The sequence below is a fragment of the Amyelois transitella genome, chromosome 25, assembly GCF_032362555.1.
Source record: "Amyelois transitella isolate CPQ chromosome 25, ilAmyTran1.1, whole genome shotgun sequence".
Classification (NCBI taxonomy): Eukaryota; Metazoa; Arthropoda; class Insecta; order Lepidoptera; family Pyralidae; genus Amyelois; species Amyelois transitella.
In genome coordinates this window covers 7,074,948-7,094,228 of record NC_083528.1, presented here as the reverse complement: position 1 = coordinate 7,094,228, position 19,281 = coordinate 7,074,948, and the positions used below count along the sequence as shown (strand labels likewise).

General features: G+C 37.2%; 1 protein-coding gene across 1 annotated transcript in view; it reads right to left on the bottom strand.

Moving 5' to 3' along the window:
- LOC106136517 (dual serine/threonine and tyrosine protein kinase) overlaps positions 1-18,599 on the bottom strand; it is a 31,855-nt gene extending 13,256 nt beyond the window's left edge. Inside the window, exons 1-14 of the mRNA XM_060951600.1 lie at positions 18,371-18,599; positions 12,373-12,523; positions 11,623-11,783; positions 9,354-9,470; positions 8,563-8,997; positions 7,514-7,710; positions 6,645-6,751; positions 6,017-6,261; positions 5,227-5,343; positions 4,596-4,710; positions 4,031-4,266; positions 3,187-3,355; positions 1,668-1,755; positions 70-237 (exon numbers count right to left, since the gene is read on the bottom strand). Coding sequence (XP_060807583.1) covers positions 70-237; positions 1,668-1,755; positions 3,187-3,355; positions 4,031-4,266; positions 4,596-4,710; positions 5,227-5,343; positions 6,017-6,261; positions 6,645-6,751; positions 7,514-7,710; positions 8,563-8,997; positions 9,354-9,470; positions 11,623-11,783; positions 12,373-12,487 — 2,270 coding nt within the window. The 5' untranslated portion in view covers positions 12,488-12,523; positions 18,371-18,599. The remainder of the gene's footprint in view (positions 1-69; positions 238-1,667; positions 1,756-3,186; positions 3,356-4,030; positions 4,267-4,595; positions 4,711-5,226; positions 5,344-6,016; positions 6,262-6,644; positions 6,752-7,513; positions 7,711-8,562; positions 8,998-9,353; positions 9,471-11,622; positions 11,784-12,372; positions 12,524-18,370) is intronic.
- Between the last annotated feature and the right edge of the window lie 682 nt (positions 18,600-19,281).

Genomic DNA, 19,281 nt, shown 5'->3' with positions numbered 1-19,281 from the left:
TAATTTGTATTTTATTAAACTGTAAACTTATTAGTTTACAAACCTATCCTTTAAACAATTTCAAGTTACCTATGCAAAAATCTCCGTAGCGAGTCCAATAACGACCTGAGCAATGAGAACGAGCCGGTCGGCTGGAGTTGGACCTGCCTCGCCACAGACAGCAGCTGCCTCATGGCCTCGCTCGCCGGTCGCCCCCCCAGTTCCTGTCTGCACGACATCTCCAGAGATTCCAGACACCTGGAAATGAAAGTGACCATTTTCAATTTCAGAAGAAGAATTATTCGATTGTGCAGATTAGTTTATAGTAAACTGGCTTTTGGGAGGAAAGTGACCATTATCAATTTCAGAAGAAGAATTTTTTGATTGTGCAGATTAGTTTATAGTAAACTGGCTTTTGGGAGGAAAGTGACCATTATCAATTTCAGAAGAATTATTTGATTGTGCAGATTAGTTTATAGTAAACTGGCTTTTGGGAGGAAAGTGACCATTATCAATTTCAGAAGAAGAATTATTTGATTGTGCAGATTAGTTTATAGTAAACTGGCTTTTGGGAGGAAAGTGACCATTATCAATTTCAGAAGAATTATTTGATTGTGCAGATTAGTTTATAGTAAACTGGCTTTTGGGAGGAAAGTGACCATTATCAATTTCAGAAGAATTATTTGATTATACAGATTAGTTTATAGAAAACTGGCTTTTGGGAGGAGAGTGACCATTTTCAATTTCAGAAGAAGAATTATTTGATTGTGCAGATTAGTTTATAGTAAACTGGCTTTTGGGAGGAAAGTGACCATTATCAATTTCAGAAGAAGAATTATTTGATTGTGCAGATTAGTTTATAGTAAACTGGCTTTTGGGAGGAAAGTGACCATTTTCAATTTCAGAAGAATTATTTGATTATACAGATTAGTTTATAGTAAACTGGCTTTTGGGAGGAAAGTGACCATTATCAATTTCAGAAGAAGAATTATTTGATTGTGCAGATTAGTTTATAGTAAACTGGTTTTTGGGAGGAAAGTGACCATTTTCAATTTCAGAAGAATTATTTGATTATACAGATTAGTTTATAGTAAACTGGCTTTTGGGAGGAAAGTGACCATTATCAATTTCAGAAGAAGAATTATTTGATTATGCAGATTAGTTTATAGTAAACTGGCTTCTGGGAGGAAAGTGACCATTATCAATTTTAGAAGAATTATTTGATTATGCAGATTTCAAGATTAGTTTATGGTAAAACTAGCTTTTGCGCGCGGCTTTTGTCGCATGGGAAATTCCGGAAAAATAGCCAATGTTTCTCCCGAATATCTATCCTAAAATTGTGTCAAAAATCAGTCGAGAAGTTTTTGAGTTTATTTGTTACAAACATACGAATCTTTTAGCTTTATTACTACCTATTGACTAACACAAAAACTGTGCCAATCGTTTTGGGGACATTTACGTATATTAGTATTTATAATACCCCCAATTTTAACTATATTTCGGTCTCACTCCATAATGGGATGTGTAAACTTTCTTTTCAACCCCCGATGCAAAAAAGGGGTGTTATAAGATACACGTGTCTGTCTGTCTGTTTTTTTTTTTTTTTTTTTGGATAATGTTTCCAGTATATATGTTGGAATCAGTAACGTAATTTGAGGCATAAAAACGCAAATATAGATTTAAAATACCTTTGCAAAGTCCCAAAATATGTTTCGCGTAGACAGTCTAAGAAATTGACTAGTTTTAGACTGATCTTGCGGCTGAGTTTGGAGAGAACTGTAACAAAGAAATTAAAACCTATAATAAATTCGCCTATAAATTCTATAGTCTCTGCCTACCCCTCCGGGAAAGAGGCGTGATTTTATGTACCTATGTATGTATAAATTCGCAAACCTGAATATAATATCAATACATACAAGATAATCTGAATGTTACCAACTCCAGTTGACAAAAATAGCTTAATTAAATCTATAAACATATAACACTCTTCTGATACTAAGTGATTGACTGACTAGCCAACACACTGTCTAAACAGCGGAGTCTAAATATCTGAAATTTGGCAGGTGTCTTACCTAGAGAAATCTCTTCTTGCTGCACAATGTGACATTTCTCAGTGGTTTCGCTATGCTAAGTTAATACCTACTTAATGTTTTGTAAAGATCCTTCATACAATAATAATAAAAAAAAAAAATAGATAAAACGTCCCAGGTAAGGGTGATGAAACTTTTAAAATACGTAGCACAACGACGACAATCTTTATTGGACTAGTTTAACAATTTAAAATAGCGTGGGTTCAGTTATAGTCACAAGATCCAGCAACACAGTAAGCAGAGATTTCCTGATATTCCCGTCGAAACGGAACGTGCGCTTGCAATACCTGTCTTACTTAAATTATAAATCTAATAATAATTAAAACTATCTTCTAAAGAGTAAATGAGAAATATAGAGATAAAACAAATATTCAGTTAGTGAGAAATGAAGTGAGAAATGAACTAGAGAAATGAAATAGCAGCTCACCTGTCTGCTGCACATCAAGGGACGCCACCTTGACTGACACATTGCCGGCGTTAGTGCAGACTGTGGTGAAAGATGCGAAAATGAAGAATGAGTGACACTGAAGAATTGAAAATGACAAATGAAAGAGTAAATGTGAGAGGAATTGAGCAAGAACGTAAGGAGGTGAGGAATGTAATAAGGTAAGCTAGATTATTAAATGAGAAAGTGTGTTACGAAAATAAAGAAAATAAGAAACATAGTGAGAAACATAGCGAGAAACATGAGAAAGTAAGAGAAAAATCTTACCTGTATGTTGGACATCAAGCGAGGCAGCGAGTAATTAAAAAATAGTGTGAGAAATGTAATGACGATAGTTAGGAATTAAATAACAACCACTTAATTTGCATAATTTTTTAAATGTAAATAAGGAATTGAATGATAAAATATCAAGAAGTTAAGAGTATAACTGAAGAATGTAATGAATAAGCAAACTAAGAAAGAAGTAAGGAAAATCAAAAAGAAATAAGGAAGTAAATGAGAAAAGAAAGTGAGGAAATGGAATGATAAAAGGATCAAGAAATGAGACGGTAATTGAGGTAGAAAGTAGGTAAGAGAATGAGGAATGAAATGAGTAACGAAATGAGAAACGAAACGAGTAACTAAATGAGAAACGATGAGAAACAAAATGAGAAACGAAATGAGTAACCATACCCGTCTGTTGTACATCAAGCGAGGCCTCCTTGACGGACACATTGCCGGCGTTAGTGCACACCGTGGCGTTCGTCCAGCAAACGGCGTTGGACAAGCCGAACGTCTCTTCGTTCTCCACCCGGATGTTGTTCGCTTGGGATATCACTACTGACGCGTCGTCCGAGTTCGACTGTGAATAAATAAATTATATGAATAAATAAATAGTGTCGTGTGGTTCCCGGCAATAATAGAAGTCTTGAGTGTCTGTGATATCGGAGGTCCCGGGTTCGAATCCTGGCTAGGGCATGATGAGAAAAGAACTTTTTCTGATTGGCCTGGGTCTTGGATGTTTATCTATATAAGTATTTATTATGAAACTCAGCGATACTATAGTATCGCTGAGTTAGTATCTCGTAACACAAGTCTCGAACTTACTTCAAGGCTAACTTAATCTGTGTAATTTGTCCCGTATATATTTATGTTTATTTATTTATTAATAGAAAAGAGAATATTAATCTGTCTCTTTCCCACGGATGTCTTAGGGATTGGCTTATAAACATGTGATTTTTCTTGCAGGCGATGGGCTAGCAACCTGTCACTATTTGAATCTCAATTCCATCACAAAGCTATACAGCTCAAAAGTACCTTTCAGTATTTTCAAGACTGTCGCCTCACATATGTTCACGTCTATATACCTTGCGGGGTAGACAGAGCCAATCTCTCAGTCACCTTTTGCGACATCCACGGGAACGAGATAGAGTGGTGATATTCTTTTTTTATTGGTGCCAGGAACCACGTTCTGTGTAACTTGTACCTTATTTATTCTAATGGCTGGTATTCAAAAAGGCACTTTTCATTCACAAACCTTTACATAACTGACGCTCAAACTCTCCTCCCTCTCATTGATGATGTCGTAATCATCGAAATTGTAACTGTCATACGACAACGCCTCCTCACCGTCCGAAGTTGGTTCCGGTCGCCCCGGAGACGAGGAGGAGAGGGGAGGTGGTGGCGGGGAGGACGAGGGGGGAGGGGAGGAGCGCGTGGAGTAGAACATGGAGTTGGAGGTGAGGAAGCGTGTGTCTCGGTGGCAGGGCAGATCTGAAACAATGGTGTGTGGAATAATTATGTTCACGTCAATCATTATTATCGATTGAGAGACAGCCAGAGGTAATTGTAAAAACATATGAAAACTGACACTTTAGAATATAACCACTCGCACATTTGTCCCATGATTGTCGTAATAAGCGACTAAGGGAAAAGCCAATATAAAATTGAGATCCTCCTTTTAGCCATGAGCTAAAATCAAAAACAATTTTTATCATTAAGCCGGTCAGAACGGTCAGTCTTTTCAAGTATATTGGCTCTGTCTACCCCGCAAGGGATATAAAGTGACTATATGTATGTCATAATGTAATTGGATGTCTTACCATCTACGCTCCAATCCATATTATCGACTTCCGTCTGCATCTCATGGAGAACCTCTTGCATAATGCCGACCAGTTCTTGTTTTTTGTCACCCTCACTGAATTTGTTGTTGATAGTCTAAATTGAGAAAAAAAATTTAAAAAAAATACGCAATCGACATAATGGAAATTTTTTATAGATTTTTTAGGAAATTGATGAAATCCAGTATGAAATCTGTGACGTCATCTCTATGACGAAGCGAAGATAGTTACATATCGTAATCTTCTGCTGCTAGCTTCAATTCATCAACTGAGAGTCTAACAATACATACATACATAAGATACAAGATACGTTCGTCTCGGTCTTCCAACCCCGACCTTTCCCTCCACTCTCTCCTTGTCTATCTGCTTAGTCAACCTGCTTTCATCCATCATCTCAACATACCCTTTTCTATTCCTGTAACTACATCTCCTTTCACATCACAACATTCCCTTAAAGGTATAAAAACTCTATAACTTCATACAAATGACGCGATTGCGTCGTAACCTTATTTTAAAATGAGCCAAATTTCAAAAATACTTTAATGTATGTACAATGTAATGATTTAGATAAAAAATTAGCAAACACCTCATTAATATTTAAGACCCAACTTACTTCATATAATTGTTGTTCTTGTGTTGCCACATACTGTATCTTCTTGGGGACGACTTGCAACTCCCGCGCAAGGTCGAACGAAGCCAATATGAACTGTTGAAGAAGCTTCACGTGGACCTTAAACAAAATTAAAAAAGCAATTGATAAATAAATATCCTTACAATAAGGGATTGTGTGCTTTATTGCAATAGTCCAAGGTCCATTTTTGAATGAACTGTAAAATTACTTATAAAATTGAAAACTGTGTTTGTTTGAATTTGTTATAATATATTACAATAAGTGATCGTGTGCTTTATTGCTATACTCCAAGATCCATTTTTGAATGAACTGTTAAATTAATTATAAATGTGAGAACGTTCTTTGAACGTGTTCAAATACATTGCAATAAAGAATTGTGTGCTTTATTGCTATATTCCAAGATCCATTTTTGATAGACTGCAAAATGACTAATAAAAGTGAGAACATTCTTTGTTTAAATTTGTTCTTATAAATTGCAATAAAGGATTGTGTGATTTATTGCTATACTCCAAGACCCATTTTTAAATGACTCATAAAGTGAGAACGTTCTTCGAATTTGTTCTTATAAATTGCAATAAACGATTGTGTGATTTATTGCTATACTCCAAAATCCATTTTTAAATGACTCATAAAGTGAGAACGTTCTTTGAATTTGTTCTAATACATTGCAATAAAAGATTGTGTTATTTATTACAATACTCCAAGATCCATTTTTGAATGGACTGTAAAATGCCGTATATTTTTAATTTTATTTTTTTTTAATTTTAATTACCTCGCTTAGTTGCGTGCTGCACTCCAACAAAGCGCTCTGAGCGCACTCTGTCGCAAATTTGACAACCGCGCCCAGCAGCGCCGGCCGGGAGCTCACAGTACCCCCCCGCTCGCAAGTCTCCCCGGCGCTGTGTGCGCCCGCGCCTGCGTATTGCGACACAACTTTGTGGTCGACCGTACGCATTATATCAGTGTCGTTGGCTATAAGCCATCTGCTCTTCGCATGGTGTTTCGGAGGTGGACTGCCTGGAAACAGGGGAAAGATTATGAATGGGCATATACATACATATAAGTCACGTCTGTATCCCTTGCGGGGTAGACAGAGCCAACAGTCTTTAAAGATTGAATGGCCACGTTCAGCTATTTGGCTTAATGATAGAATTGAGATTCAATTAGTGACAGGTTGCTAGACCATCGCCTAAAAAAATCCCAAGTTTGTAAGCCTATCCCTTAGTCGCCTTTTACGAGTTCTTTTTTTATATTGGTGCCGAGAACGGCACCACATATACACGCTATATACACATAATCACGTCTTTAATGCTTACGGGGTTGGCATTGCTTACGGTCTTGAAGAGTGTGAAAGACCACGTTTGTATGTATGTTTGTATGTATTTAACACAGACACTCACACATCTCCCACTGGTCTAGGAGCTCATTCATGAAGCCAATCTGTTCTTCTCTCAATCTTCTGTTGGCAGCGCTTCTCTTACTCTCGATGGGAGATTCTTGTTCACTTCTGTGAATGAAATTAATGGAAATAAGTTGAAAAAACGAATTTGTCATTGAACGAATGATTGATATCTAGTTCAGTCGGTTATTGAGCGAACAACGCCACTTCACGTACGAAAATCGAGTGGCACTGACTGACTGAGTGACTTTCGTTGAAAAACTTTATGGCCGACAACCAGGATATATAATATAGAAAGAAGAATATACTTTGTCGCACCACCAACTTAAAGTTCTTCTGTTTGGTCAGCTGGTTGACAGGTAGATAATAGATTTATTTTCAAAATTGGAAACAAAGGTATCACTTATTGACTACACATCACTTAAATCTAATTGTAACTACTACCGCTTCCAAAGCGCATGTGTAGAAGAAGCGGCGGAACAAAGTACACTGCAACATTTTCACCGGACGTCAATTTACAAATATAGATCCCTTAAATCTAAATCGTGAACATTGTCGAACCAAACGACATTAAGTCCTCTTTTTGTACATTTTTCTGTGCAATAAAGTTTTAAATAAATAAACAAATAAAAAAGGAGACTATCTAAAAAAATACCTAATATTTTATTATATTTTATTTATGTATTTGTTTATGTATATCTATTAATAGTTGTGTGAGTGGAGTACACGCCTGTCACCCTTTCCATCATGTTTCCTATCTCGGGTCTGCTGGAAGAGATTTCTTTTGAATTAAGCAGAACCTTTGTAATTTTGTTTCTTTTATTTATCAGTCTCGATGATTTCTGTGTACATAAATTAGTAAATAAATACCTCATAACGGGCTCCAATAAACCCTGATCCGACTCCGGCAGATCATCAGCTCTGTACATGTCTTCTGCCGACTCTGTGGCTTCGTTCACCCCCTCCTGCTCCCTAATGGCGGACATGTCTACACTGTCCGAGAATAGAACGAACAGCAATTGCACGTGAGGGTTGATTTCTTTGATCTGATGAAGATCGAGGCAGTTCTGAAAGGAGATTGTTACAACTGATTTTAAACTTACATACATACATATGATCACGGGGATATTCCTTGCGGGGTGGACGGAGACAACAGTCTTGAAAATACTTATAGGCCACGTTCAGCTGTTTGGCTTAATGCTAGAATTGAGATTCAAATAGTGACAGGTTGCTAGCCCATCGCCTAAAAGGAGAATCCCAAGTTCATAAGCCTATTTGCCTTTTACGACATCCACAGGAACGAGATGGAGTGGTCCTAGTGTTTTTTTTTATTGGTAACACACGGTTAAATACAGACTCTGTTAGTGTGTATCGTGACAATAGTTGGCGTGTTAACAATTTGGCGGTAGAAGAACATTCTGCCTGACGAAGCAGTAGCCGGCTGGTTCTCAGTCGCTCGGTGACCGCGGATCATTGTAACACGATTCATAACGTCCGAGATAAAATAAAAGTACGTTATGAGCGCGTTAATACCTGTGATTTTTATATCGTTGAGTTAGTATCTCATAACACAAGTTTCGAACTTACTTCGAGACTAACTCAATCCGTGTAATTTGTTCCATATACATTTATATTTATACTAGCTGTGCCCGCGACTTCGTCCGCGTAGAATAGTTAATTTGGGCATCATTGAAGCCCTCAAGGATATTCCATTATTTCTTTGCTCTTAACAGTTGCAGCGTTATGTTCTATAGCCTAAAGCATTCTTTGATATATGGTCTAAACAACGCTAAAATAATTTTTCAAATCGAGCCAGTAGTTTCTGAGATTAGCACGTTCAAACACACAAACATACTCTTCAGCTTTATAATATTAAGTATAGATTTATTATCAAAAAAATAGATTAAAAAAAAACTTACCTCCCCATCAAAAACCGAAGGCTCACCGCTACTCTCCTTCACTACTTTCACTGGCACTTCCTCTTTAGCACTCACATTCACTTCACTAACTTCACTGACATCACTCACACGCGACACGCTATACAAATTGAACGAAGCCCAAAAGTCCTCATCACTTCTCGACGTCACCATAACGTCACCTATATTTTCACTAAAAACACTTTTACCTATTCTGTCTAAAGCGTACAAATATATAGCATTGTAATGTCTTAGTATTGTTTCACGTTTAGTATACAAGTCTGTATTGGTTTCTTTCAATGTCTGATAGCTTGTTGCCCCCGGGTTTGGGTGTATGTCCGGTGGTACAATGATCTTAAGGCCGTCCTTAAGGAATGAGTTGTTCAGTTCGATTTCCAGAACGGTTGATAGGTCGTTGTGCTGATGGCGGAGTAAATCCTGGAACAAAGAAGGATATTTAACAATTTTTTTACATATATATACATAAAGACACGTCTATATCCCTTGCGGGGTAGGCAGAGCCGACAGTCTTGAAAAGACTGAATGTAGCCTAAGTTCAGCTGCTTTGCTAAATGATGGAATTGAGATTCAAATAGTGACAGGTTGCTAGCCCCATGGCCTACAAGAAGAATCTCAAATTAATTAGCCATTCCCTTAGTCGCCTTTTACGACAACCGCGGGAAAGATTTGTGATTCAAACACTTCAATAAATTTTAGGTTCTTCTTTTTCGATGGGCTAGCAACCTACTTGGATCGCAGAATGATGATGACCGTAAAAATAGCAGTGTACCTACCTCCAAAGGCAGCGTCTCCCACGGTCTCTTATTGCACTCCAACTCTTCTACCAGCTCAAACTCCGAGTTGCCCAGGGTCAGGTGGACCTGCGTGCTGCTGCCGTACTGAATTTTTAGCTGTAATAATAAAAAAACATTATATTAGGTCACTGTCCCATTGATCTTCTTTTTTCTCCAGCTACCTGGTTTGAGGTGAGGATGCGACCAGGACTCAAGCCAGGTGGAAGAAGACCTGGTAACATCCTCGCATCTCTGAAGAGCCCAGGATGCGGTTTTTTACCATGACCCTTAATTGGGTGAGTCAAGTTGTCAACACGAAACAACTCCCGTCTGACCTCCACAACCTTTGCAGGGGAACCTAACCCATACATACATTCAGTCAGAAAAGTATCGGGAATGGATTATTTATTTATGGTTCCAAATTCAAATTTTTGTTTTTGTTGTTGTTGTTAGATTGGCACAACTGTTTTCCATTTTGGCGCGGAGTTTGAGTTGCATCTGTTGTTTACATTAAATACAGTGCTATTTTTAGTTATATCATATCTAGTGTGTATTGCTAATTTCATAATGGATAAAAACATCGAACAAAGAGTTTGTCTTAAATTTTGCATTGCCAATGGAATATCGTGTTCGGAGTCACTGAAATTGTTACAGAAGGCTTACGGTGAATCGACTTTATCAAAAACTCGTGCTTATGAGTGGTACAAAGCGTTCAAAAGCGGTCGAGATGTGATGGAAGATTTGCCTCGCTCTGGTAGGCCATCAACGTCTGCAACTGAAGTTAACATCGCAAAAGTGAAGGAAATAGTGACTGAAAATCCTCATTCAACTTTGAGAGAGATAGCCACCGAACTTTCTGTATCTCACGAGTCGATCCGTACCATTTTAACTAATAATTTGGGTATGAAACATGTTGCCGCTCGGCTAGTCCCAAAAGACCTGAATTTTTTTCAAAAACTCAATCGCATGAGAGTCGCTGAGGACATGCTAGAACGAGTCAATTCCGACCCAACATTCATGAAACGCATTGTTACTGGTGACGAGACGTGGGTTTACGAGTTTGACATGCAAACTAGTCAACAAGCTTCGGAGTGGCGCCTTCCAACTGAACCGAAACCGAAAAAACCACGCCAAAGTCGTTCAAAAGTCAAAGTCATGTTGACTGTTTTCTTTGACTATCGCGGTGTTGTGCACTCGGAATTCTTGCCAGAAGGTCAAACGGTAAATAAGGAATATTATATGAGTGTTATGCGGCGTTTAAGAGAGCAAATCCGACGAAAAAGGCCAGATTTGTGGAAAGAAAATTCTTGGATTTTGCACCATGATAATGCACCTTCGCACAAGGCCATCATTGTGAACGAATTTTTAACCAAACACTCAACAAATACCATCGAGCAACCACCATATTCACCAGATATGGCTCCAGCCGACTTTTTTCTTTTTCCTAAACTCAAATTACCACTTCGTGGCACCCGTTTTCAATCGGTAGAAGACATAAAAGAGAATTCGCGGCGAGAACTGACCTCAATTCCGGAAACAGCGTTTAAAAAATGTTTTGATGATTGGATTATTCGTTGGCGTAAGTGTATCGTTTCTAAAGGAGCATATTTTGAAGGTGATAAAATAAATTTGGATGAATAACAAACAGTTTGTGTATTATTGATCTTTTCCTGCTACTTTCTTGACAGAGTAGTACATACATACATAAAATTACGTCTCTTTCCCGGAGGGGTAGGCAGAGACTAGCTCTTTGCTAACCCATATAAGATTATATATTTTTTTGTGCTTACATACATACATATGTACATATCATCACTTCTATATCCCTTACGGGGTAGACAGAGTCAACAGTCTTGAAAAGACTGAAAGGCCTCGTTCAGCTATTTGGCTTTTTGATAGAATTGAGATTCAAATAGTGACAGGTCGCTAACCCATCGCCTCACAAAAATAATCCCAAGTTTATTAGCCTATCCCTGAGTCGCCTTTTACGACATCCATGGGAAAGAGATGGAGTGGTCCTATTTGTAAAAGTGCCGTGAACCACACGACACATTGGGGGTTAACTTTTTATAAATACTGTTATTTTAGAGGTGAGGTTTAAGAGATGTTATTTTAGAGGTGAGGTTCAAGAGATGATGATGATTCAAGCCATGGGTGAAGGTAGGATACTCACCCATCGACACCCCCTGGGTGTGGGTTCAGACAACAGCCTCCTGTTTAGAGATTAGGTTCAATAGATATGAGCCATGGGTGAAGGTAGGATACTCACCCAGCGACACCCCCTGGGCGTGGGTTCAGGCAACAGCCTCCTGCCAAGAAGACAGTGTAAAAGCCGAGCGCGGGCGGCGGGAGTGCTCCCCAGGACTACCAAAGCTGTGGGTCGGTTGCACTGGGTGCCTATATCTTGCACTGTGCCTAGGATTTCTTGATCTGAAAGGGCAGATTTTATAAAATACTAGCTGTTGCCCGAGGACAACTGGACAGTTGAGCGGTACTCTTGATCTTATCTTAAATGGAGTAGACCTATTCTAAAGTACCGAGAGCCACACGGTACATATATATACACTGACTATATATTTTTTATTCATTATTATGGGACATTTCCAATGTCATTAATTGTCACATCTTTTGGTTCCACAACGTCGAAAAAATTACTTACAGCTAAGTTTAGTGCCGCTTCCAAAGAGTCAGTTCAGAAGAAGCAGTAGGTAACAAACTGCATTCATTCATATTTTTAATGTAGACAATGTGCATTCGTCGACGATTTAGATTTAAGAGATCTACATTTGTAAATTGACGTCCGGTGTAAATGCTGCAGTGTAGTTTGTTCCGCCTCTTCTTCTACACATGCATACTTTGGAAGCGGTAGTAGTTATAATTAGATTTAAGTGATGTGACGTCAATAAGTGACACCTTGTATCCAATTCTGAAAACCAATCTATTCTATTGCATTCATTGCAGCATTTTCTTCAACGTCAACTTCACAATAATCAAAACTTTGAATTAGGAATACACAAACCATAGTTCAATATATCGCAGACGTCGTGCAAAGCGCGCTGCGTGTCGCGCACGAGACCGCGCATCGTGCGCGTGCGCGCCGCCACGCGACGCGACCACGCGCACCCGCCCGCCATTTTTAATGTGCGATGGTAATGTCATGCGAATACTAACTGGAAAATATAAATTATTTCATAATTACCATCCTTATTTAGTTTACCCGCAGCTTCGCCCGCCCCAATTTAGCGCCATCAATAAAAACGACGAATTTAACGCCACCCACAAAACAATATAGGTTTTTGCGCAAATCCCACGGGGACGTTTTTAGCGGGATGAGAGGTATTTACCTTATGTCCTTCTCCAGACTCTTCATTATATATACATGATATTTCAAGAAGATGGGTTATATTTACTTATAAACTCAGAACTTATATGTTAGTCGGCGGTTGGTTGGTTGGCGATGATCTATACACGTATGTATCCCTTACAGGGTAGACAGTTAACCTTTTATCCTAGTAAAAAACTATAGTTTCCGTAGGATTTGTGAAAAACTTGCATTCTTTTTTTGGTAAGGCTAAATTCGCACGGGCGAAACTGCGGATAAAAGCTAGTATCGTAATATTAATTAATTACGTTCTATTTTTAAATATAGTATTAACCTTTGCTTAGAACACCAATAGAGGAATAATTCATAGACCATACAAACAACATTCAACACATACAAAAGTGCTTTATTCAACTATCGCAGTTTGTGGTTCAGGAAAAACCCGGTTGATGTAAAGCTAGAGTTACATGCAGACTAAGGGATACAGAGCCATACAGCTGAACGTGGCCTCACATTCCCTTCAAGACTGTTGGCTCTGTCTACCCCGTAAGGGATAAAGACGTGATTATATAGGTGGGATGGATGGATGTAGAGTAAAATATAAAAAGGTTAACATTATAAACCTGGCGTTATAAGAGCTACCAACCCGATGGTATAAGTACCAGTTACCAAATCATAATTTTTAACCGACCTCAAAAAAGGACGAGGTTCAATAAAAAAAACAATCTATAGTAAAAACCAAATGTAGATAGAAAATTTTCACGAGTTTCGAAAAATTTCCTACACAAACTAAAAACCAAGAACTATAAGTTCCCATGAGATTTGAACTCATGACATATTAGAATCATTGACACGGAAGACGTATTGGACTATATAACCATATCATCTATGGGTCATAAGGTTAGATCACATGCAGGGTCTTATTAAAAAAATCCTACAATGTAAACTAAGCCTAATAACGAAACGCTTCAAAGCATCGTAATTTGTCTGACTCATACGCAGCCGAGAGGAAATACGCGTCATCTCTTTCCCACTCATTCAATATCGCATACATCTATCTCGTTCGCGGTGACGTGAACATAGCACTTTGTTGTGCAATCCTTGAAATATAATGTAGCATTCTATCACACATGTGAAAAAAGAATGTCATGTTTTCATCATGTGCCGTGTGGTTCCCGGCACCAATACAAAAAAAAAATAGGACTACTCCATCTCGTTCCCATGGATGTCGTAAAAGGCGACTAAGGGATAGGCTTACAAACTTGGGATTCTTTTTTAGGCGATGGATTAGCAACCTGTCACTATTTGAATCTCAATTCTATCATTACGCCAAATAGCTGAACGTGGCCATTCAGTCTTTCCAAGACTGTTGGCTCTGTCTACCCCGCAAGGGATATAGACGTGACCATATGTATGTATGTTTTCAGTCAACTAGTTTTTTTTTTTTCAACATTATCCTTATTATGAAAATAAAAAAATTCTGATTGGCCCTGGCCATATCCGATATTTATATCTCTAACTCTTCAGCTTTATAATATAAGTATAGATATCATATCGTTCAGTTGGCTTCCGAGGAACGGAAGCCTGCATTGCTCTAAGCTCATATAACACAAGTCTCGAACTTACTTCGAGGATAACACAACCTCTGTATAGGTACATCTTATATATAAAATTCTCGTGTCACAATGTTCGTTCCCATACTCCTCCGAAACGGCTAGACCGATTCTCATGAAATTTTTGAGCATGTTGAGTAGGTTTGAGAATCCGCCAACATCAATTTTTTTAGTGATAAGGGTTGTCCACCCTTAACATGTTTTCTTAACTAGAAATTACTTCAAAATTATTAATATGGCAAAACAATGTTTGTCGGGACAGGTAGTATGTATAATGTATATATATTTATTATTTATCCTCCAAGCAATTGTCACGTTCGATTCCGCCCTGTGTCGCAGGCCAGACCTACTCGATTTATGACCACACTATCTTTATCCCGCAGTTTCGCATGCGCGAATTCAACTCCACCTACTAAATACAGGTTCTTCGCAAATCCCGTGGGAACTTTCGTTTTTACCGGGATAAAAGCAGTTCTACATATCCCACACTATATGCATTCAAAAAATCATGCAGTTCGGTTTTGTGGTTTAATTATAAATAGGTTACAAACAAACAAACTCACTTTCACATTTAAAACATTAATGTGTATTGCAGGAGTAGAAAAGATTTTTTTCCCCCAGTAGATATTTTAAATAGTACCTAGAAAAAGTAGTCAAATAGCTGAAATAAAAAGTAGTGGGAACCTGAACATTCCGATAATTAAGTCATTAAGTCCACCTGTTGTTACATTTAACGTGCATAAAGTTTAAATAAATAAATAATTGAATCCTCCGCCTGGCGCATCCAAACCTTTCTGAATAAATCTTTTATTTATACGTAAAAACAGCAAATTTGACGAAATATTCGTATTGAAATCATTAGTTTAACATTCATTCATGTTTTTTAATGTAGACAATGACAATGTGCATTCGTCCACGATTTAGATTTAACAGATCTATATTTGTAAATTGACGTCCGGTGAAAATGCTGCAGTGTAGTTTGTTCCGCCGCTTCTTCTACACATGCGCTTTGGAAGCGGTAGTAGTTACATAATTAAATTTAAGTGACGTGACGTCAATACCTTGTATCCTATTTTGAAAATCAATCTATTCTATTCTAATGCTATACTGCTACATTTAGCGTATTTTTGTTTAACCAATTTGTAGATTTCCAATATTTTTTTTTTATTATTTAAAAACTAATTAGTGAAAAAAGTTAACTTATCCAATTAAAACGCCGTGTTATCAGTGGAAGCTCGGTGAAAGGTTAACGTATGCACACTCAGATAACTATGCAACTTGCGCTGTTTTCTAAGTTTATCTACAATTTATAGTTTTTGTTTATTAAATATATTTATTTTAATAGCATCAGTGCTTTCCGCTTGGTAACGCAATGGCGCTAAACTCAAGGGTTTGTCAACCATAACAGCTGGAGTTGTCTTCTTCCTGCGGGCTATAGTCCCGGTTGCATCCTCAGCACTCTGGAGAGGAGCCTGGGGTGGACCCTTGACCATGGATCCTGGATTGTGTGAGTCAACCATTGCAGGAGAACCTAAACCGTAATGGATAATGGTTGCTCTTCTAGATGCCTGAAGTGCAGGTTGTCTCCATAAGAGCATTGGTTAGCCCTCAAACTAATATACGTAACTCAGAAAAGAGACATTGGAGAATGTGAAAAACATTGGGGAAAATTATTCATCCTTGAGGGCTTCAATGATGCCCAGAATAACTATTTAACACGCAAAGTTGCAGGCACAGCTAGTGCCCATGGAATAGTTATATGGAATTGTAATAAATACTTATATGTATAGATGAACATCCAAGACCTAGATGTTACGTTTGAGATCATTTAACAAGAAATATGTGATCAAAACTTTTTATGGATGACTAGAGGGCCTACACAACAGAACCCAGGGTCAGATCCCTGTACTAATAGTGCCCCTGATACCCCAGGTCACCCAGACCTGATAACCTAATGAGTGAGGACAAGGACCTTGGGAGAGAAAACAATAGTGCATCACTAATCATTGTCAACCTTATTTTTTATCTCAGCCATGGCCCATATTACAAGGGATAGGTACTTAAGTATTTGTTATTCAAAGATCTGTCAATTAAATGATGAAAGGGTGTAATAAACACACACATTTTTTTCAGAGGGGTAGGCAGATACTACGTCTTTCTACTTGCCATAAAAAAAAAAACCAGTTAGTTATTTAACAAGATTTAAAAAGATAATATTGGAGTCAGGCATACACACATACGGTCACTATATATCCCTTGTGGGGTAGACAGAGCCAACAGTCTTGAAAAGACTGATAGGCCACACTCAGCTATTTGGCTTAATTATAGAATTGAGATTCAAATAGTCAGGCATCATGGGTAAAATACATAAATCAAATATGTTGAAACAGCTGACAATTCAATTGGAAATAAGAAAAATAATATTTATTTGTTAGAATTTTACTAACCTGGGGCCAACCACAAGCTTTTGTAAAACAATCTTATTTCAAGGAAGTCTTATTATAAGCTTGTAATAACATTACTCATATTCGTACCATGACCTCTATCACGCAATCTTATTTTATTCCTGCTTAGTGTTGCGAAAGAATGAATGATTTATTGACTTTGTCTATTCCCTGCTAAAGGATAAAAAGAAACAGCGCTATATATAATACATAACGCCATCCCCTTCAATCGCTTTCAATTGTCGTTCCGTATAACGCATTTAGTACGATGATAAAAATTTATAATAATATAAGTATAAAAGTTGCTGTAAATTATTTAAGTGTTTATTTACAAAAACATTAGGATATTTACGTAACTTATTATGTAATATAAACTAATATCTCAAACATATGATTTAAAATGTTGATAAATAAGTATGAAACCTAATCTTTATGACGAGGTGAATCGTGAACGGAACGCAAGGTCGCATGCTGTCATAGGCGAAAAAAAATTTGAAATGTAAACAAACCCAACTCAAGTGTTTCAAACTTTAAATAAGATTTATGTTAGTTTTAAATGGTGAATAAAAAACTTTCTTCGACTGAGCCATAATAGGTGAGGCCTATTTTAATCTTATGGCTCATTTTCATATTCGTCTCTTCAGCGTCACCATTGAAATAAAGTGAGTTTTGTACAAAACCAATTTCAAGAATAAAACTTTAGTTATGTGGTTTAAAATAATTTTACTAAATAAGACGACGACATACGACGGCGTTTTCTTGATCTAACCTCTTCGGAGTTAGCGGCTTCGTCGGCTTCCAAGAAATCGAAAATTTCGAAGTTCAAATCCATTGCTAAACAATTGCAGTCACTACCTATAATATTCACGTTCACTTTCTAATAAGCTTTTTTCCGAAACTATGTAGATTTACTCACTTATTTCAGCAAATAATAGTAAATAATGTTGTATCCGTTGCGAAAGAGGAACTTTTTTAAGATTGCTAAATTTGACATTAAAACAATAATGCTATAGGCGTAAAGTCACGTCATGGTACCAATTTGAATGAACGAAATAGAGGTGACGTCACCAAAACTATCTGAAAAAGTAATATTGTTTTAAGCTTGTTTTAAAGACCTCGTGGTGCAAAAAATCAATGTAATATTAAACTAATACTGCTATAAGACGTTGTGGTTGGCCCCCAGAACATATAAAACTTAAATATAATTTTCTTTACTTACCTTCACATCTTTAAAAGATAAATTTATTAAAAAAAATATAGAATAAAAGTTCTTTTATAGTAAGTTTCCTCTAAGTTATCAGGTCTATAAATAACTCTACCCCAAGCACATAAATAAAAAACCAAAACAATTGTCTTCATATTATGATGCCACAAAGCATTTAGATCAGCATTTTATGGTTCAAATAACAAGAAACTAGTTACACAAGTCTATTTGCGTACACAACACACAAATATAATGGTACAGCACCCAAACCGGCTTACAAACTATAATAGCGAAACAATTTGAGGGTGACTTACAAAACACCGTCAGTAATAAATATGATTTCCCGTTATTATAGTGAGCTACTTGCACTTTTATCATCTTTAAAGAGTTGTTAGCGGGTCATTTGAGTTGATTAACAGAAGAAAAACACTCACCTTGATGTCGAATCAGAAGTTAATTTGATTATACTCTTGGAGGTACCACAACAATAGTTCGCTTCTGAACTAACCGCACAAATACAGCACAAAATTTCACCTGTTTGTTGTATCGTCCTTGTATTTTGTTGCGTGTTCTAAAGTGAAATTCGCACAATGAACGAAAGGAAAATCAACAAAAATAAATAAATCGGCCCCACAATATAACGTCACCTTGCCAGGCACTGTGCAATAGTGACAGTGACAGAACAGATAGGAGCAACAAATGAAGAGATGACATTGACATGACAGTGACAGTTACAAGTTCAGTGCTGCCTATTTAACGTTTGAAATTTCCAATTTGAAAATAATAAAATGTTGGATTTTCGTTGGTATTTTTTTTACATTGAAGTAGGTAGAGATTGCTATTTATATCTGTATTTATCTGTGAGATTGATCAAACAGTGCCACCATGCACAATGAGGTATTGTAACTGTTTTATTTTTCAAAAGGCTCAAAATTCAAATACAAACATCATTTCAAGACAATGGGTTAAGGTAAAATATCACATAAATATTTGTTTCTTTTTTCAGTTTCTGGTTGGAAAGACAATTGAAGGTTTAATTTACTGACCCCCATAAGCTTACACGTACCTTATCAACAAAGATTAGGGGCAATCCTCATAATGTTTGTTTTCATCATGGGTTTTCTTCATTTTACTTCCCGGTTTTTAGGTACTTCCCTAATCAATTTTACAAAAAAAATTGGAAACTGTAACATTAAAAAAACATTCTTATTTATGATTTTAGACTTGTCAGTACAAAATCGAGCTTATCTGCGTAATGGATCATCATATTGCTAGCTTGGTACGCGCGATGCCGTTTTAATCGCCTGATAAACTATCGCTGTCCCGTTTCACATCACAATAAAAG